Raw genomic sequence first — 22,191 nt, forward strand, 5'->3', positions numbered from 1 at the left:
TGTATATACTGTAATGTGTACGGACCTTCTACTTGAACTTGAAGATCAACCTTGAAACTGATAGCTGTATATACTGTAATGTGTCAGTAAATTGCACAAGACTGCTAGGCTATTTTGTAAAGTTTGACTTTGACAGAGATGGAAGCCAAGAAACTAGAAACCAGCAGGTTACAAGTAGAGTTGACAGCTGCACAGGAGAATATTCTGGTGCTGTATTTGGTACGGACCTTCCACTTGAATTTGAAGAACAACCTTGAAACTGATAGCTGTATATACTGTAATGTGTCAGTAAATTACACAAGACTGCTAGGCTAGGTGCTTTTTTTGTAAAGTTTGACCTTGACAGAGATGGAAGCCAAGAAGCTAGAAGCTAGAAGCTAGAAGCTAGAAGGTTACAAGTAGAGTTGACAGCTCCACAGGAGAATATTCTGATTCTGTATTCGGTACGGACCTCCCACTTGAATTTGAAGATCAACCTTGAAACTGATAGTTTGACAGAAATTGAAGCCAGGAAGCTAGAAGCCAGCAGGTTACTTGTAAGTAGAGTGTACAGCTCCACAGCAATAGTAATATTCTGGTGCTGTATTCTGAATTTTGTATGTGTGAATACAGGGAAAACTAGTGCCCACTGACATATCAGACAAATTTGCCTTCACTAGAGTAGATATGTGGTACTGGCTGGGATATATGCCAGAAAGCCCAAAATTTTAAGGTTCCCAAAATTTTGAAAATTGCACTTTGAGGAATCAAGGCTGAAGAGTGATGTTTTCTGACTTAGTTATCAGTTAGCAGTGATATTCCGCAGTACAGGGAACAAATCAAAATAAGATAGTTACAAATTTGCACGTTGCGATGCTATCCTTCCACTTGAAGCTCAAACTTTATACTGCAAATTCAAAATTGTAATGTGCTGGTGTATATTACACAAGACTGCTAGGCTATTTTGTAAAGTTTGACTTTCACAGAGATGGAAGTCAAGAAGCTAGCTAGCCAGCAGATTACAAGTAGAGTTGACAGCTCCACAGCAGTAGTAATATTATGGTGCTGTATTCTGTATGTGTGAATACAGGCAAAACTAGTCTCCAATGACAGATGTAAGACCAAGTTGCTTTCACCAGAGTAGATATGTGGGACTGCCTGGGTTGTATGCCAGAAAGCCCAAAATGTTTAGGCTCCAAAAATTATGAAAAATCCACTTTGAGGAATCAAGGCTCAAGTGTGATGTTTTCTGGCCTAGTTATCAACAATATTGACCAAATAAAAAAAACAATTTTGTTGCTAGAATGTCGAATTTTAAACGCAAATTCAGCAGCAGATTTGGAAAGCAGCCTTCACACAACGCGCACCCTACCAGACCTACCAGATTCAGCTGATTCAGCTGATTCGTATGATCTATTATTAGTCGAGAAATTCAGTCACGGTTGACCCAATTGCGTAATACCAGTACGATCGCTGTCGTAAATTAACTTCGTGCATTGCATTGCATTGGTAGGTGTGAAACCGGTAAGTAGACTAAGTTGTGTTCGAAATATTTCTTGATATCTATTGAATTGCCGATGAAACCAGTGAATTGAATTTAGTGAGAAATGTTGTATCTGTTTTGGTGTAAAAAATAAGTTAAAATAAAATAAGATTTGACAAGAATAAGAAGATTAAGATGCTCTCCTCTTTCGGCCAGCGCCAGCCTCGGCCGCTCCCCTGCCTGCCGCTGCCCGGCCCGGCCCGGTTGATCGCTGACAAGGCTCATCTAGCGCTAGCAGCTTACTCATTTTCTCTCTCAAACTGGAATTGTATGGCTAGATACCGTACTTACACACAAGCTGTGACTTCTCAATGTCTGTTAGATCTAGGCTACTACTGCACGATGATTTCTAAATTATATGGGCATATGCATGGCAATGAATGAACAAACATGTCATTGAACATCAAGTTTTCATTCTCTGTTTGAAAATTTGTAAATAAAGCAATCTGTATATTAGATCTATTCATGCAAAAAAAAAGGAAAACCTTTTGAGAAAAGTCTATTTTGTGCTATTTCATAATTTTCATTCATAACTTTAATATAATACTAGATCTAGATGATCTAAGCCTCAAAATGCTATCTTTCATGAAATAATTTGTTGAATTGTATGCACGTGCATGTTTTTTCTCTTTACCTTTCAGAACTAGCTTTTCAGCATGGAAGCGCGAGCTGTAGGAGTCTTTGCTATGCGTATGAAGTGGGCTCCTATACATCAGCTATGTAATAGATGTTACCGGAGCCTAAATAAGGCAGGCGTGTTGAGGGGAGCGTTACAAACTACCATGGCTAGCAGAAGGACATGTTCTTCAGACAATAGCCTCAAACCAGCAGATCCATCATTGAATGGTGAGTAGTAGTAGTGGTATCATAACTTGGAGGTCCCGCCCCGGATTTAAAACCAATTGATCCCCATTACCAAGTCCCTCAGAGAGGACTTATAGCCGTCAGTCTCCTGGTCGCTTTCTTCCAAGCATTAGCTTTCTTTACAGTCGGGTAAAACAGGCAAACCGGCTATCAACCATCAAATCTGGGGACATTTAGTCCTTACTCAAGGTCACCTCTCGAAGGAAAGGTCTTTCTTTCAAAGAACATTTATTTCATTATATACAAATAATTGGTTAGAATAGATCATAATACATTGGTTCATCCACATGACTCTTAGTGGACAGCTCAAAAGGTTCGACCGCCAGCTCATTGATACCATCCTTTAGCGAGCCACTTACCAAAATTTACCTCTCTCCACCCAGAGCCCTGTTTCATTAAACTTTTTTTTACTAATAACCAGTTACAATAATTGTTATAAGCTATTGAAATCATTGCATTTGATTGGCTGAGAGCAAATACGTCATAGATATTTAGCATTTGTTATTGATAACAAGTTTTATTAAAAAAAGGGCCCTGATGTTTAAACTATCAGACAGCTGGTCATTGACTGCGGTAATGATATTGGAATGCCAGGAGTGATGGGAATTTCTCCTATACATTAAAGGTACTATGTCCCTTTTGCAGCCAACCTCAAATTCTGTAGAACTTTGCAGGAATTATGAATATGTCATGTATGTCCTATCTGTGAAATTTAAACGTTAGCAGTGTCCTTATATTCAAATTATGCAAGGAAACCCGTTTACTTGCTAGACCTCACTGTCAGGCACTATTGAGTGACTGACTGGCTTTTTTTCGTCTTTGGTAATAACATAGGCCTACATAAAATGAGCTGTAAAGGGAACATGAGCATTTGTCTACATCAATAACCCACTTCTTGTGATGGCCAAAATTAAACTAATCAAATCTTTACGCAGCATAAAACGTATGACCTTTCGGTAAAATGGTCTGAAAATCAAGACTATTACTTATTGGCTCTTGGTACTTGGTTGGGTAATCCCTTTGGCAGCTCACTCAGGAAGCTATACTGGGATGGTAGGTGAGGCAAGTGACTACAAGGAGTGTCATGAATTGCTGGAATGGTATGTGGACAAAGCACTTGTCAATTTACAGTAAAATATGCTAAGTCCAGTGCAAGTAAAAACCAAGCTAGTAAGCTTATATGATGTGAGAACCAACGGGGGGCTGCATCATTCTGATGGAGGGTAGAGCAGCCTCCTTGAAGTTGGTTATTCCTGTTGCATTGACTGCAGAGCCTGGCAGATGGTTCCAGATCCTTATTGCTCTTGGGTAGTATGAGAACTTGAAGGAGTCGATAGTTGTAACAGGAATTACATACTTCAGGTTGTGGTCATGTCTTCCGAAGTATGTAGCGGGGATAACAATAGTTGGTGCAGGTATGGAGACAAGTCGGTGATGGATCTTGTAGAGAAGGGTGCATTGGTCGAGGATTCGACGTGTGTGAAGCGTGTCCCACCCTAGAGCTCCTAAGTCGATTTGACAACTAATAGCCGTTATTCTCCTACTTGAAGACATTTTCAAGCCCCACCCTTTTTAGGGAGGTTCTAAATTTGTATTGTCTTTCAAATGCCGTTGGAATTTAAACTTTTCATTTTTTGGGCCTGCAAATGGGACATACTGTAGTACCTTTAAACCACTCATTTTTTTGTACTTTCATCTGATTTTTCTCCTTTTGTAGGGTCAAGACTGACGGGTCGTAGTCTGATGTTGGTAAAAGGTCGCGATGCTCAGGACCTACTTCAGGGGTTAATGACCAATGACGTGCAGCAGCTGAATGGGGGCGAAGGTCAAGAGGTCATCTATTCCATGTTTCTAAATAAACAAGTGAGTAAATTGCATCTTGCGAATATAATGTATTTATGCGCTTTGTAAGTGACATTAATTGAAGTTTAAAGTATTTCTTGGTTATGCACGTTGTATCTAATGAAAATCTGCTTTATAAAAATAAGATTATCATTAATATTATTATTATCATTATCAAAGCTAGGTGACCAAGCATTTGCTTGTGCTGTCCCAAAACTCTGGAATAACTTGCCATTTGAATTTTGAAGTCAGGAAATCACCGTTCGTAAATGTCTTTAAATCGAATCTGAAAACACATCTTTTTAATTTAATGTAAATCTAAGGATATCAGGAGCTCTTGTAGCGCAGTAGAATATATACCTAATGTTGGATAGTTTCTGCGCTCTATACATGTATTATTATTATTATTATTGTGCTATTACTATTATTATTTATGGTATTATTTATTAATTTAACTATCAATAATATTTGCATTATTATTATTAGAAGTATTATTATCTTTGTATTGCAGGGGCGAGTCCTGTATGATGTTATGTGTTACCAGTGGAGTAACGATCCAGAGGGAGACACACAGTCATACCTTCTAGAGTGTGATAGCGCCATCTCGCAGGAATTACATAAACATCTCAAACTCTACAGAATCAGGAAGAAGGTGATTATCTCTGTCAAATCCTCTGTTTTGAGTCAGAAGGGCTTTAACTATTTAAACCTATACAAAATAATGTCCTTCTGTTGGACTCCACTAAGGCGATATAACCATTTGAAAGTAAACCTCTATACAACTATGGGTGAAACTCAAAGGGAATTAATTGATGATAGGTAAATAAATAAATACATACCAGTAAATCATAATAATAATGATGGTTAAATTTCATTTCCTAAGAGTCATTTAGCATCAGTACCGAGGCCTTATAATTTCCAGATAAAAATAAATAAATTAGTTTGTCGAAAAGATCAATTTAATTTGTAAATCCAATTTAAAATTAGGGGAGGGGGGTGAGGTACCGTTTTTCATGACTTATTTGAACGCCTCCCGCAAATACTTGGCACCTTGCTTCATTTGGATTTTATCACTATCATCATCACTATCATCATCTTGTAAAGCACTATACATTAAGTACTAACATCATTATCATCACCATCATCATCACCAACATGACCATGACCATCATAATCATCAGCACTATCATCATCATCTTTTATCATTATCAGCACTAATGTTTCTTTTCCTATTCACATGATATTCAGGTGGATATCACATCACTGGATTCTGAGTACCATGTATGGTCCATCTTTAGTCCTGGCCCCACTCCTCCCCCTAGCCCAGGATCTAATAAATCCGGCCCATTTCATTTCTTCACTGACCCCAAGGTCAACGGTCTAGGTCAGAGGGTCATTGTCCCACAAGGCAGTCAAGGTAGGTTCTAGAGTTGGACATTGCATTAAACGAAATGGCCACATAGTAGCTTACCACTTTTCTTATCTGTGCATTACATTCTGCACTTTGTACATGTACATTCAGCAATTGCTTGTTTGCAGGGCATTTTTTATTGCCATTGGAACCCCATTAAATTCAAAGCAATCAATTTTTTGTCATACCAACTTTAAAGGTAAAGATCAGTTTTGGAAACGCCCCCCTCTTAAAAAAAGAAATGGAAGATCTTATTACCAATCATGTGAAAGAATATGTTTTGACTAATACGTGATGATACGAATTTTGCTGAGAAGCCGCCTACTTATTGATATATTTTGTAAATTAGTTTATCTATTTGGACGTGATAGACATTACGCACGTGCGTGCACGTGTGCGTAGTCCCATAAACATCTTTCTGTGTACAGTGCTTGTAAATTTACCAAGACTGGGCCAAATTTCTTATCATTTTGATGATTTTAGAACCTTGCAGTACAAACCAATACTTATATGCTAGATGATCAACCTTTTCTGAACGATTCCACAATGTTTCTTTCACAATGCAATCGCATGACCAGAAGTGATCTTTATCTTTAAGTCTGGCTGTATTGTTCTTTTTATATTATACAGTACCTGGTATTGAAGAAGTTAATGAAGAAGACTACATGACGCATCGTTATCAGTGGGGCGTGGCGGAAGGGGTCAATGAACTTCCTCCCGGAGATTGTCTCCCTCTAGAGTCCAATCTAGCTCTCATGAATGGAGGCAAGTAGTCCATTTTTCTTGTGTTTTTTTTCTTCTCTTTACCTCCCACTGAATTCATAACTTTATTATACAGTCAAACCTGCTTAAGTGACCACCTGTATAGAAAGACCACCTGTCTACAAAGACCACAATGTTTTTTTTCCCCTTCAAAATGGTTTCTCATTGAAACATGTACCAAAGGAACCTGTAAATAAAGACCACATGCCTATAAAGACCAGTTTTCTTGTCTCCCTTGGGTGGCCTTTATAGACAGGTTTCACTGTTATAATGTTAACCCAAAAGTGTTGTTTGGTGGGGGAGGACCTCACATGCAGGATGCATTTTCATGAAACAGAGATACCAATCTTCAAGATTTTTCAAATGAATTGAGAAAAGTTCAGGGGGAACAAAAATAAACATCAGGAATTACATATTGAAATATCTTGAGAACCTGCTCACCAAAAGTCATTTGAAGTGCTTTAAAAGTAGGGTTGTGGATACTGTTATTTTTCACTCACCATTCCCTAATTTAGTTCACTAATACTTGGTGATGTATGAGACATACCTTAGACTTGCCCATACACGTGCATTTATGTTATTTAAAAAAATTCTTTTTAATATTTCTTTTAATAATTTCATTATTTGCATGTCGACAACCATTTTTTTTTTTTCTTTGTCAGTGATCAAGTTTTAAGTATTATTGTATCAAGCTGATAAACCGGCTAGAGCATAAAACTGAGAAAATATTAAAAAGAATTATAATTTTCATGTTCTTAGTGTAGTTGGTACTTGGTGCTATATATACTGTATGTAGGCTTGCCCATATTCATATATGTATGTTAGCTTTATTAGCATGTCGGTAACCATTAGTTTTTTTCTTCTTCAGTGAGTTTTACCAAGGGCTGTTACTTAGGCCAGGAACTCACTGCCAGGACGCATCATACCGGAGTCATCAGGAAAAGAGTCATGCCGATCCAGCTTGCAGGGTGAGAATAAAGGAGAGAAATATACATGTAATATTGAAATTCACATTTGGCCCATTCTTTTTAAAGACCCCATTCGGAAGGGAAGTAAAAACATGAAATAGATGAATTATACATCAATGGGCCCGATCGAGTCCACATGTAATGTCATCACCGAAATGAATTTGGCCCCTGGTGACCCGTAAGTTGGAAGGGTGCGGAAAATGAGGTTTTAAATTGCTTTTGTGCAACACTGTAAGGGAAAATGTTGTGTTCCTTTATATTTGTATTCTACGTTAATTCAGCTTTTCATCGATGGCAAGTTGTATTTTCAGCGGGTAGGGTCTTTGAATGGGCGGTCCACTTTTCATACTAAGAGTAAGTTGCCAGATGGAAGCCAATGCTATTTATCAATTTTTTTTTTGATTTTTTTTTTTTGGAATTAATTGTTAGTAAATATTTTTCATTGTGCTGTCAGTACTATATTACGATTGTCTAATTATGTACATATGTATAATCATTCTGTGAATATTTGTTTGTATTGTATTGTTTCAGGGCCCTTATGTACAGCAGTTTTTTAGCTGAAGAGGCAATGCTGTTTGAATAAATCAAAAATAAATGAAATAAAAATAATCCATTAAGACGCTTGTGATATACACATACACTGGGTTCTTAGTCCTTCTGGTTCACCTACCGGTACAGGGCAATGAGGAATAATTTCACCATAGTTGTTTTATCAGGGGGGGGGGGTGGCTTTATATACATATTGTGGTTGTGCTAATCAGCAAGTGTCTTTCAAATTGCAGATTAATGCTTGAATTTTATTTCATTCATCAACTTTTAATGCATAATAATAATAATTAAACATTTTTATATAGCGCATATATATAACACATAGGCAAATTGCATGTCTCTATGCACTTTAATAAAAAAGAATGCACTGGGTTCATAATTTTGATTATTTATGAAGTGGTGAAAAGATATGTCTTTAGAGAATTGATAAAAGTTTTATAGGATCCTATAGATTTCAGTTGGTCAGGCAACTTATTCCACCAAACAAACAAATAAACAAAACAAAAAGAAGAGAAGAAAAAAAAACTTAAAAAGATAGCATCTTGGCCTCCAAAGGCACAAAGCAACTACCCCAGAAATGATAATACCTCCCAAAATTTTTTCTCTGTATGTATTAGGAATGCAATACCTACTATCCCAGCTGGTACAAGCATCAAGACTGCTGAGGGAAAGAATGTGGGGAAATTCAGATGTCACCTCCATCATAATGGACTTGCCCTCCTCAGGACAGCTCTCATGTGAGTTGAAAATGTTGTTGTGTAAAAAATGATATTAGTTTTTTCCAAAACTCAGTAAAGCGCAAATTAGTACCGGAGTGTTGGCTCAGTCAGTAGAGCGTCCGCCTCAAAACTGGGAGGTCGTGGGTTCGAACCCTGGCTGCGTCATACCAAAAGACGTAAAAAGATGGGAGTTGTTGCTACCTTGTTTGGCGTTCAACAATAAGGGATAGAGCAACATCGATCTGGTGCTGCTCAGTGGCTGCCGGGCTCACGATCAATTGGGCAAAAAGAATTTCCGTTTCGGTTTAATAAAATTTGGAGTGGACTATTAGGCTATTATTGATTATAATTAAGGATTCAGGATGCTGATAAAATACATAAACTTCCATTTAGTGGTCAGCCATCTGTATAATGTCCATGTGAACTGCATGTGGGAATCCACTTTCTAGAATCACCTCTGTTTAAGTCGCCCCCCCTTGCATCCCCTGCTCTCTATCTCTCATGATTGTAATCATTTCTTGTCATCTTTTTTCTTTTAATCATGTCAATGGTACTACTTTTCCAGAACTGTCATGTCACATGTGACAAACTTCTGCCATGTTTAACAACTCAAGTACTTATGGCATAATTCCTGTCTTTTCTCTCTTTTTCCTTTTTTCAATGTTATATTCCTGATTCCCTTTCTAATTCTTTCTCTCTCTCTCTCTCTCTCTCTCTCTACTTCCTCTTATCTCCCTGATAATCTCAATCTCTTCCTAATATCTTTCTTTTATTTTCTTTTTAAATCTGTCCATCCAACAATTGTAATTCCTCCACCTCCCCACCCTCTCTCTTTCTCTCCCACCCTCCCGTACTCTTTGTGTTCATATTCTTATTATGTGATAAACCAAGTCCTCTCTCTCTTTCTCTCTCTCTTTCTATGTCTCTCTCTCTCTCTCTCTCTCCCTCTCTCACTCTCTCTCTCTCACTCTCATAGAGGTAACAAGCTCAAGGTCACCACTGAAGATGGAGCAGAAGTTGACCTGGAGGCAAGGAGACCGTCATGGTGGCCGCAGGAAACTCACAAGTGAAAAGATGCAAGAGATTGGGACTAAAATTGACCTGGATTCTGCAGGAAAATAATAATAATAATATTCAGCTTTTATATAGCGCTTAATACATCTCGGATGTCTCTAAGCGCTTTACAGATATACTATTACCCCGGTCATTGGATTCAGTGCTTGCCCGCACACACTGTGTGCACAATCTCCACTCCCTGGGGAGCATTCCAGCCAGGCGTTACTTGATGCTTAACCAACAATGACGGTCGCATCCTACCAGGTACCCATTTTAACACCTGGGTGGAGAGTAGCAAGTGTAGGTTAATATCTTGCCAAAGGAATTTAGTGCTGTGTCAGGATTCAAACCCTCGACCTTCGCATCTCCAGCGCCTTCAACCACTCGACCACAACACTCCCACAAGTGAAAAGAGCATAAGAGGAAATCATAGACTTTGTTAGTCTTGGATTCTGCAGAACTTGACTTAACTTGGAATCTACAGGACAAATGAAGTAATCATAAGATAAAACAAGATTGTGACAGATATATTTGGAGTCTGCAGGAAACTAACAAGTGACAGAATCTTAAAAGGGGGAAGCCCACCCCGATATCAAGTTTATTTTAATAGATGCAGAACTATGAATGAAACCGGTCATTGAAAGTCGCATGATGCAACTAAACGCTGATATCTCATCGTAAAATCCATACATTGTAGTAACTGTTTTGAAATCAAATGATGGTGACTTTCGTTTTTCCCCACAGATTCAAGCTTTCATGACTTTATGTACTTCAGTAATATGCATCAATCGATATCATCTTTATGATATTACAAGTTACAACAAGTAGTGACTGTACAGCATTCCAAAATAATGTGATTATCCCCCTCCCCCCCCCCCCCCCCCCTCTCATTCAACTGTGTGATCACAAGAGTTCCTTGATCTTTTAAGGGTTAAGGCATTGATAAGCACGGCTTCAATACATCATGTAAACCATAAATGTTATGTAAACCTTTATACTATACTCACACAACTGCCATCAGGAGTGTCGATTTTGACATACATGGCACATTTCAAATGTTCACTATTATTATTATTATTATAATACTGAGGCTTTTCAAGCTGTTGCAAATGAATTTGTCTATCTTGTTTTTCATGTTATTCTTAACATTTAACATTTTGTCTCCTATCCATAAGTTCTAATAACCATTTAATGAATATTATTATTCGTGATTAAATGATTATAAGACCATAATAGACAGCTTGGGTGTAGACCCTATGGGAAAAGACGAATTGAGTAGTAGACAAACTGGTTGTAGGCAATAAATGATTGTAATACATGTACAAAACTGGGTAGAAACTAGTTCGAATTAACATTTGAACTTTGATAATTGTGTCAAAATTACCCATATATTTATATAATAATGTATCATTAAAAGCAAAATTAAATCATTTAGTTACAAAGTGCATGGATTATTTGTTTTCCCAAAGTGTCTCTGAACATTTGTTTGACCTACATATATATGGAGGCTTATTGTCGTGGGTCTATAATAAGCAGTACTTTGGGATTATAAAACATGTTTCAATGGGTTATATTATCCAGGCGCGGATCCAGGATTTCTTGGGGGGGCCCAATTTTTTAGGGGGGGGGGGGCAACAACAAATTCTGCATCACCGCCACTCTTACATGCAGGCCCTGCTTAACGTTTTTGTAAAGTGGGTGGGGGAGGCTAAAGTATTTACAATCAAGGAGAGCGTAGCGTAAATTGGCTTGGGATCTAGGGGCAAAGCCCAGGCGGGGGTCAAGGGGGCGGAGCCCCCGGAAGCTTGGGGTGTATGAGCATTGAATTATGGTCAGATGAGCATATTTTAGACATCAAATAACGTCACATGAGCATCCAGGGGCCCGCCTTAGGGTCCAGGGGTGGAGCCCCCGTAAGCTTAAGGGTTTTATGCATTAAATAACATCCAGATGATAGTCCAGGGGCCTGCCTTAGAGCCCTAGGTGGGGTCCAGGGGGCAGAGCTCCCGGAAGCTCAAGGGTTTAGGTATTACATCAAGGTCAGATGAGCATATTTTGATAACTCATTATTTTGTGACACTGGCAGGTCACTGTTCTCTCTTTTTTCCCTCTCTCTTTCCTTCTATTTCTCTTTAAGGTACTTTTTAATTTAAAGGAGGGGGACCTCGAGCCTCCCGAGACAACACCCTTCTGGCCCCCCTCCCATCTCATTCTTCCCCCCTTTTTTCGGCTTCCTCTTCTTTCTTTCCCTTTCTCTCCTCTTTCCCTTTTCCTTCTCTCTCTCTCTCTCTCTCTCTCTTTTGTTTTGGCGCCTATCAAGATCAACTGCAATAAAAACTACAAGCTTTATCATCTGACTCCTCATTCACGAAACAGAATATATCATCAATTAAATGTACCGCTTCTCCAATATTGCGATTATTCGTCTACGTGTATGACTTCCTCAAGTAGGGAAGGTGTAGGGAATTGGAGACCGTAGGGAATTGGAGACCACCAAGCTTGAACCCATCACTGTCTGTCAGTGTTGGCTCCAATATATATTGATATAGCGCCATATGTGGCCTTTAACAACACTATTGCATAATATCCAATTCATTTCGAAGACTACAATGCGTTCTTTCTCTAAGAAAATGGGCAAAATTGACCAAGATATGCAATTTTTTATCGTAAAATTTTGCTCTGATATAAAAACACAATTTTCACTGAATGTTGTGGTGTATGCAGGTATTCAGGGGTGGCTCTTAAAAAGTAGTTTTAAAAAGAAGTTATGTAGTATTCCAACCATCACAGACTCTATGGCCATTGAGTGTTGCGAATGGGTGTTGCAATGCACATTATGAATGGTGTCTGATCAGATATGTGTGTAGGCAATGGAGGACACTAGGTCCAAGATGGGGGGCCTACTTACCCCCAGTTGTTCATTTCATGTTGAAGGGCACTATCATGAAACATATTTGATTGTTTGTGTCACCATTCTTATTTGAATGCATTTCATTTTAAAGATAAACTTGAATTCTGGTTAAAAAAAATAAAAAAATGAATTCTCACAGAATCAAACGAAACTTATACTGAATTTTCAAGATTACAAAAAAAAAATTGCCAAACAATTTTGATATGAAATGTATACTGGCTGAGAAATGAGCATAGCAAGATAAGGACATCAAGGTTAGTAGCCCCGACACCATTTGTGTAGTCCTATGTGCATTTTCCCGTGTACAACGCTTGCTACTTTACCAAGAATGGCCAAATTTCTTATGATTTTGATGACTCCAGAGCCTTGCAGTACACACCAATACTTTCATGCTACATGATCAACTTTTTCTGATCCATTCCACACCTTTTCTTTCACAATGCAATCACATGACCAGAACTCAATTTTATCTTTAAGAAGTTGATTCTATGCTGTGAGTTTGATCAATGTAAAAGTCACATTGCCAGAAAATTATTCTGAAAGTGTTTAAACATAATTTAAAGCATCTTTATTACTGTAAACAAAAAAAATACAGAAATATTTTGGGCCACGTTGTTTTAAAATCGTTTCAAAATGACAGTAAGTTCATTGGCTGCATGTATCTCTTACAAAATGTGTTTGAACTAACTATATAACAATCCCATTTTCATTCGAATTCTATTTAAAATGTCTTGATTTGTAACTGTCCCTTATTACCTACACATGTAGGTAATGAGAGACCTTTGGTGATGACGTCATTAATCATTGTTATCTTATTAATCAGTTACATCATGACCACAATTTTGTTACCAAATAAAGAGAAGAAGTTACTGAAGAGAATAACAAACTTTCTGTATGTGTAACATTTTTCATGTTTATGTAAATTATGCAAATGTGCTTAAGGGTCTCCAATTCCCTACACCTACCCTACTCCCTAAGTTCTTTTAGCTAACACCATTGAAAAAATTGTGTAATCAACATTTAGTAATGTAATCGGCCTATAATTTGGTATGTATCGAGAGTCTTTCCCTTCCTTACCAATCAAAGTTTTAAAAAACCTTGTTTTTGTAATATGGATAAACTCCCCATGGCCCAACCTTCATTTAAAGCATCTACTAAAAAATTGTACACGTCTGTAAAAAAAAAAAAAAAAAAAAAAAAATTATCCACACTAACAAACACACACATTTTTTTGTTTGCGTGCAGATAATGGGGAAAGAAGAGTAGAACTGATATATAGAGATACATAATTCTGTGAAAGAAGGATGGAGTACATTATAGATCCTCTGTAACTTTTGCTTGCTGATACACATATTTATGTAGCAGTATACACCACGTTTTTATTCTGTAATCAAATTTGCTATTGAAATAATGCGATCTGCTTGAATTGTCATGCCGAATACGCCGAATTAAAAAAAAAGATACATGTCATTTTTTGTAAACACTTTAACTGATCGCTATTACGAATTTCTCGAGGGAGAGCATTCCATAGTACTATATTCAAGTTAAAAACATGAATCAAGAATTATGGTACTTCATATGAGTAACATAGATCAAGAGACAAAAGATAATAATTCAATGAAAGGAAGACGAGGGGAAAAAAGAAGGGAAGGAAGATTAAAGATTTGGAGTGAAGGTGCTATCGGTACATGATTTATGCACATAGTTTATCTAAATTGTTATGGGTGAACTTAGGAAAAAAAATACACGGGGGCTCGGGGCGAATTAGCCTCCGAAATGCCAAAAAGACACCCCCGAAAGTCATAAAAGAGCCCCCGCCCCCCCCCCCCCCAAATTGCATAGAGTTCAATGCAAAACAAAATAAAGAGTGTTTCATGCAAGCAAGCTTTAAAAGTAGCCCCCGGAATGTTTTAAGTATTAAAGTGTAACTGTGCCTACAGCTTTTGAATGTTAATGTCATCAATATTCCATGAAATGGGGAATCCCCATGCAGGCGTCGTCACAACAACGCGAACAAAGAGAATAACAAACTGGAAAGATATGCACAGCGCCACTTTGGCTATATGTTAGCATCGTGTGGCGGAAACATATTCCACACCCTTGGAAGAATCACATTTTACCTCCACCATCGGATCAAACTGCTGATCAAATCCATTCTCTCTGAGATAAGCAAATGCTTCTTTTTCGTCTTATCTCATTGCGGAAAATAATTTTTTTTGGTTAAATTGCGTGATGCATCAGCAGTGAAAACTGCTGTTTTACATTGTGTCTGGATCAGTTACATACAAGGATTCCAATAAACTGTTGGGCTATCTTTACTGCATAACGCGGGAGAGGCGGAGCAATCATGAGGAACATCGTGACTTTTCTTTGTTACCTGCTACTTTTTACAGGTATTTCTTTATTATTTTAATCATCATCATCATCGTCATCATCGTCATTATTATCATAATTATTACCATTTTATTACTATTATTGTTACTGATATAACTTAAAATTATTATTAATTTTAATATTATTGAAACTATTATTATTATTATTATTATTATTGTTAATATTATTATCATAATCACCATCATCATCAGTAATTGGGAACGACAACATGTTATTAAATGGTCTATAGCTTGTTCCATAGATATCGTCATGGTTTGGTTGTTTAAATCTGTCAAATATTAATTATCTTCAATTTCCAACAGCATTACTTGAATGCTATGTCATTAATCAAATCCAAAGTTATTATTTCAATCACATTGTACATGTGATTTCTCTTGTACTTTTCAGAAATGGCCGTGTTTTATACCAGTTGTGTAAATTGTAACAAATAATACATTTACCATTTCTACAGTCATTTTATAATTTGTGCATTAAAAAACAATCACGCCCACAAAAATAAAGCATTATGCTTTATTTTTGTGGGCGTGATTGTTTTTTCGTTTAATTTTTTTTTTAAAGAACAATACGTACATTGATCTGTATTCTTTCTATAGGATTAGTTGGCCCTTATAAAAGAGATCCACCCATCCAACTAATCCTGTCAAATGAATACGTGGTGTAACCGCAAACCTCGCTCAAATCTATCCTTATGGCGGAAGCCTTCAACCAAGTTCAACGATAACACATATTGATCGGATGCTCTTACAGTTTATTGATTCAGTCAATTTGAAATATCAATATTTTAATCTCAAGATTAAGTGATGTTGTAACCCATATTGCTATTGCAGCCCCTTAATCATGGAACAGTTTACCAATTACTATTCGTCAATCCCCATCTGTAGAGTCTTTTAAGGCAAGTTTGATAGTAATTTATAGGGCAGTTTTTAATTATCTGTAATGTTATTATTAGAATTATGTATTATTATTGCTGTATGTTTATTTTACATTGTACCTTACATCAGGCGCGTACGCAGGATTTTTTCAAGGGGGGGGGGGGGGGGGGGGGAAGAGGTCACTTTTTTTTCTTTTTTTTTCCCAAAAAAATCGCAACGTCTCAGCCGATCGCTGAATAAGCGGGGAGGGGGGGGGGGGGGGGGGGGGGGGGGGGGGGGGGGGTAAGAGGACACTTTTTTTTTTTTTTTTTTTTTGGTCTCGAAATTTGAAAATTTGACATTTTGCTCCGTTGGGGGGGGGGTAAGGTCAGCTTTTTTAGGTCAACCATGGGAATTTTTTTCTTTTTTTTATTAAAAAAAAAAAAAAAAAAAAATCCAAAAGGGGGGGGGGGGGTTTAGAGAAATTTAGGGGGGGGGTTTACACACAAAAAATTACCAAAGAGGGCTATAGGGCTATAATTATATCGACTTACTTTCTGATGTAGCCCATTGAAGCAGAAACAACACGAAATTCCCCTACCTAAATGTGTTGCACAATACAGTGAGATAAGGGGAATACCACGGTAGAACTCTTTGGTACGTAGAGGCATGTCATAATGATTTTTTAGTTCCACGTGAGGGAATAAAAGCCCGCCCCCTCCCCCCCTCCCCCTCCCCCCTCCCCCTCCCCCCCCCCCCCCCCCCCCCCCCCACTCAGGGGTCGGAATGACCGCATGCGTGTTGCCAAAATGTCCGGTAAAGGGGTACTTTTCGTGCGACAAAGTCCGGCCCGAGAATTGTAAAAAAAAGGGGTGTATTTGACTTTTCACCCGGAGATTTCTTTAAAAAGAGGGTGTTTTTCCTTTTTTTCTCTCATCTCTGTGGACTCCTGAGAAGTTATTCCGAATTTAGGGGGGGGGGTGTACAATGAGCATTTTTCCTGATTTAGGGGGGTCTCCAAGCCAGGATAATCCCGCGAAAAGCCCGCGAAAGGTGGGTTCGGGAATGTTGGCAGTCCTCAGATAGAGGGTGCTTTCAAAAAGAGGGAACGAGCATATGCGTACCCTAAATAACACTGAGTAGGGGGGGGGGGGCGGGAATAAAAGGCTTGCGTTATTGCCAGCTACATCGTTCAGCGTTTGTGTAACATAAGTCATTAATATAGGGAGCATTATAATGTAATGAAGCCAATTACATCTCCACAATGATATGCACTGGCGCATATCCGAAAGAAGATGTTGATTTTAAATAACCGACAGTTCTGTATAATAGGCGAGTTGGGTAAAGGGGAAAGTTCACCGCGAGATCATTCAAGCAACCTGCTGGAGCATGGCAAACTCGATCGGTGTGTGGGGCTGGTGTGATCACTTACATCATTGTTTAGCACAACATAGTTTGGAAGGAGCAACCTTAACCAGCACTCCACAGTGGACACGAACGACATAAAAGAATGAAAGGGAAAATGAAGACAAAGACAAAAGAGAGACTATAATTGTTTGGAGATATAAAAGTAAAATATATGGGAGACATACATGTACATGTATATCATTATCATCATTACCATCATTATCATCATTATAATTATGATTTTGTGTTGTTGTTGGGGGTTGTGGTGGCGTTATTATTGTTATTATTAGTATTACCACCACCACCATCATCATCATCAGAAGTAGTAGAAGTAGTAATAGTAGTAGTAGTAGTAGTAGTAGTAGTAGTAGTAGTAGTAGTAGTTGTAGTAGTAGCAATATAGAAAAAACATATCAATATATGTAAATATTTTCATATTAATATATAATATGTAACTTTTGTTTCTTACTAGTGCTTAGGATTGAGATAACGAGTGCTTCATCCAATCTTATTCATGCAAATATGGTGAGTGGATGGTTATTTTCTTATGCAGTAGCCAGTAAGTTGTTTCTTTTTCCATTCTTCTCTGAAAAACACGCAAACAAGCTCTCCACTAACACCAAAGTATAATAATTATATATTGTTTCAAACATTTATTTAAAAAAAATACTTTAAAAATATTATTTTAAAAAAGAAGGAAAAAAAAAGAAAATCAGTTTTTATATATTTTTACAGTGGACTGTACTGCACCCCGGCCCCCACTCAGTGTTATTTAGGGTACGCAAATGCATGTTCCCTCCTTTTGAAAACACCCCCTAAATCCGGTGCGTAAAGTCTATACGGGCCGGATTTTTGTGTACTACGAGCCGGACTTTGGTGCGTGAAAAATACCCCTTTACCGGACATTTTGGGAACACGCATGGTACTGCACATGATCCGGAGTGGGCTAGTAGTAGGCGTACGATGTCAGTCAGATTTAGGCCTAGTGTCACTTGCTCTCCTTGCCCTAGATCGTATCCTGTCTTTATTATCAAACCATTGGTGAATTCATTTATTATTAGTTTCTAATATTATATCCTCGATTTCCCCTAAACCATAATGCCTTCCCCCTTTCCATTCTTTACCATTAAACTAATATAAAAATTCCATCTTGCGTAATATTTCTGGCTTGCTCAGGACTTACCCAACTGCCAAACCCTCGACGACGGCAAGCTCAATGTCAATTACTTAATCGACATGGACAATGACTTGGTCATCATCGAGGTCAACAGCGTGATCGAATACGACGACGAGTACGTCGCGTTTGGGTTAAGCGGCTCGGAGGTCGTTACACAGATGATCGGAAGTGATGTCGATGTCATGTCTATGGACGGTCACGGTAATGCAACCATCGTGGACTACTCCCTACTAAGTCAAGAGAAGGTACAATTCTTCTTCCAAAGACAACCGTTTCAGTTTAATCTGTCTACAGTGCATTCAGATTTGCTAAACAAATCTTTGTCAGGAGGCAGAAAACATCTATGACACAAGTCTTATATAAAACAAAATACAAATAGAAAGTTTAAAAAGTGGAAGCATAAAGTTGTATGTGCTTGTACCCCTTATTTTGCACCCCACAACCCCCCCCCCCCCTCCCCGAAAAAAAGAAAGATATAAGGAAGGAAGAGAGTGACTTGTAAGGAAAGATAGATAGAAAGAGGGGAGGAGGTTCTAAATTTCTAATTTAAGTGCAGTAATATTCACAACCGTTGAAACAGTATAACACACAGGTTAATAGAGTTGATGATGCCAAATCAAGGTTAAATGAACATTAGTATTAAAGACTAATAAAAAACAAAATTAAAAAAAGGTGGGGAACATGAAATATCAATACTTTATACAACCAGAGCACAGTTATTTACAGCTTTTTTTAAAGGCATACTGTCCTACTTGTAGCTACGTGCTCCCTCTATATAGAAAACTTCCCAATCAGTGCCTGTTGGTCCCCCATGATCCTCTTTTTCTTATGTTAAATGAGAGCTGAGTTAATGAGATAGCCACCTGTCACAGTGACCTCGCTGGCTCGCTGGGTGGTCTAATCCCTTCTAACTGAAGTAGTAAAGCCTGCCTTTAAAAGATGATATTGACAACGTCAACTTTAGAGCTACTATGTCATTTTTGTTCTCGGCATCAGTGTATATGGAACGGGAACAGTGGAACGGGGGCCTGTCCGGATACTAAGGCGTCTAGCACGGCTCATGATGATGTCGCTCTGTTGGCTTCCTCCAATACAAATGGCATCAAGACCTTTAGATACCAGCGACCTCTTCGTGCGCAAGGTAACATTATTTGACACTATATCAAATCATATTGTATGTTGTTACATTGCATTTTATACAACACCTACGTGGATCCTTGTCATTTGATTGGAGGATTGTTGGTCACATGATATTCAATAGATGTTATATTGCACGGGCGTGCATTTTTGGTTATATGCAGAGTGCATTTTTGGTTATATGCAGACTGCGTATACCTCTCTGCCGTGCGCGTATCCCTGCGTGTATCTGACGCGAAGGCAATCTGAATGTATGTAATCGAGAAGGCTTGACTCCAATTTCAATAAATATAAGGAGTAAAGCATAATTGTTGATCAACGTTCTATTAGATCTTCTTTTATGTTGTATAAAACAAATAATGAATGTTTTTCATTCGTTCAATAGTGCGAATACTTTCATGAGTTGAAAGATTAACATTCTATTCAACGAGGCGTCATAACCATTCATTATTTGTATAATATGTTAAGATGGTTTTATAAGGCATTTATCCAATAACAATATTTCTCAATCAAATCGGAAACAATATCTATGTTAGGGCTACATATTTTCAACACAATAACATACAATTGAAATATAATTTTTTAAGTATACAGAACATGATGATATGAGTATAAATAATACAAGCCATTCTTTGTTTAGACATACACAGTATATTGTCAAATAATCGTTATGACCTTGCCTTGCCTTGAATTGCTATGTCATAAAATTGAATTTCTTTTTCCAACAAAACATTAATAATAATAATAATAGCTCACATTTATAATGCGCCTAATACTACGTTTCTAGGCGCGGAACATATTATTACCCCGGCCATCGGATTCAGGCTTACCCGCATACAAGTTATGCACATTCTCCACTCCCTGGGGAGCATTCCAGCCAGTCGCCATTTTACAAGCGCCATTGCTAATCAAACCACATTAGCTTTCGCATCATACCGGGTACCCATTTTAACACCTGGGTGGAGAGTGGCAAATGTAGATCAATGTCTTGTCAAAGGACATTAGCAAATCAATTATAATCATAACCATTAATTAAGGAATACATATTGTGAACAGAGGGGTCCACTAAAAAGCCCCCTCAAATAATAGTTAGGAATAATGAGTAATTAAATTAACAATTTCGTAACTACTAACAGGAACTAGAAGTAGGGGGGAAGAGGATGCCAACAGAGATGAAAACGGAACAAGAGAGTGCTTTACATGACAAAGATAGGAGAACGCGGTCACAATACAAAAAGTAGAGAATGAGTGCAAAGTAAACAAATAAGTGCTCTACTTCTGTCAGAAAATGTACATTATGATATCTGTATATTGTTATTCTTTTCATAGAACACCAAAATCATACTTTCTGGAGTTTGTTAAGAAATACTGAGATAAATTCTAAACCCCCTCTCCCTGGTTCTGTCCATCTGCTGAGGATCCAGATCGATTGTAATAAATCCATGAAATAGGCTGATTGCCCTAACTTCAGGGGTGGATCCATGGAGGTCATCAGGATATCTTAGGCCCTTAGTATACAAATACTACGCAGCAGTAAGCATTTTAGTAAGAATTACCTACACAAGATACCGTTGGAACAGTCTAACACGCCCGAGGTGGGTAATTTTACTAATACCCGAACAAAATGCTGTGTATTATTTGTTTTATAAGATTATGTTTTTTGTTGTTATATAACATTATGTTTTATAACATGATTTGACTAATGACTGGTCATTAGAATCGGATAATGACCGGTCATTATCCAAAATACGTGTTAGGCAAAATAAATGCCTGGTCACGTGTACGCTTTCAACCAATCATCTGATTAGGATCCACGTCATCATCTTATAATAGTAAATCAAATCTCTGACAAGCAGTAACATTAAATAATAAAATTAAAGATCATTACCCTAAATGGGGCCGTTTTCGGACTTGACTACTGAAGGTTTGTCACCTGGGTATCAAAAAAGGACCCCCCCCCCTAAATCCGCCACTGCTTATTTTACATTTCTTTTTTAATTAATAGATTCAGCTTATGATCGGGAGATTCCTACCAACGGTCCATCAGCGTGGTATGGGCTCGTGGACCGAAGACTGATGATGGATTGATAAACAAACATGCTACACGTATACGTGGTACTAATCCAAACTATAATTGAATTGATTTGATTTGATTTGATTTCATGTGCTCTTTATCTGTGTGTTTTCTCTCTTTTTCTTCTCCTTTCTTCTTATATTTTTTCTTTTTCTTCTTCTTCTTCTTCTTTTCATCCTCCTCCTTCTCTTCTTCTTCTTCTTCTTACTTGCAAGTGTATTGTCTTGAGTATATACAGTGTGAGTCAAATAAAAGTTTACACCTAGAAAATTGCTAATTAGTTTAAAAATCATCTATGAACAGTAAATGATTATACATCTTATGAAAGAGTGTTTTTATCCCAAATCATGTGGTATCATTTTTGTGTGGTATGTGTTCATGCTTGGATGAACACGAGGCATTGTTTGGTAGAGTGCAAAAATCGATTTGCGCCAAAGTTGCTTGTGTGATGTTTGAATAAAACAATTGGGTTTTGGGTATTAATTCGGTCTTTGCATATCCAAATAATATCCCTCACAAATTTAATCATGCCACACATATCAAATAT

At 37.7% G+C, this 22,191-nt stretch overlaps 1 protein-coding gene across 1 annotated transcript; it reads left to right on the forward strand.

The window, feature by feature from the left end:
- The first annotated feature begins 1,436 nt into the window (after positions 1–1,436).
- Positions 1,437–10,533, forward strand: LOC755190 (putative transferase CAF17 homolog, mitochondrial). Its single transcript, XM_030990949.1, has 9 exons — positions 1,437–1,503; positions 2,164–2,368; positions 4,104–4,249; positions 4,740–4,880; positions 5,477–5,645; positions 6,270–6,404; positions 7,270–7,369; positions 8,536–8,655; positions 9,614–10,533. The coding sequence occupies exons 2-9, from the start codon at positions 2,179–2,181 to the stop codon at positions 9,705–9,707; spliced, it is 1,095 nt and encodes a 364-aa protein (XP_030846809.1). The 5' UTR covers positions 1,437–1,503; positions 2,164–2,178; the 3' UTR covers positions 9,708–10,533.
- Positions 10,534–22,191: the final 11,658 nt, after the last annotated feature.

Source organism: Strongylocentrotus purpuratus, unplaced genomic scaffold (assembly GCF_000002235.5).
Source record: "Strongylocentrotus purpuratus isolate Spur 01 unplaced genomic scaffold, Spur_5.0 spur5_contig_844, whole genome shotgun sequence".
Taxonomy (NCBI): Eukaryota; Metazoa; Echinodermata; class Echinoidea; order Camarodonta; family Strongylocentrotidae; genus Strongylocentrotus; species Strongylocentrotus purpuratus.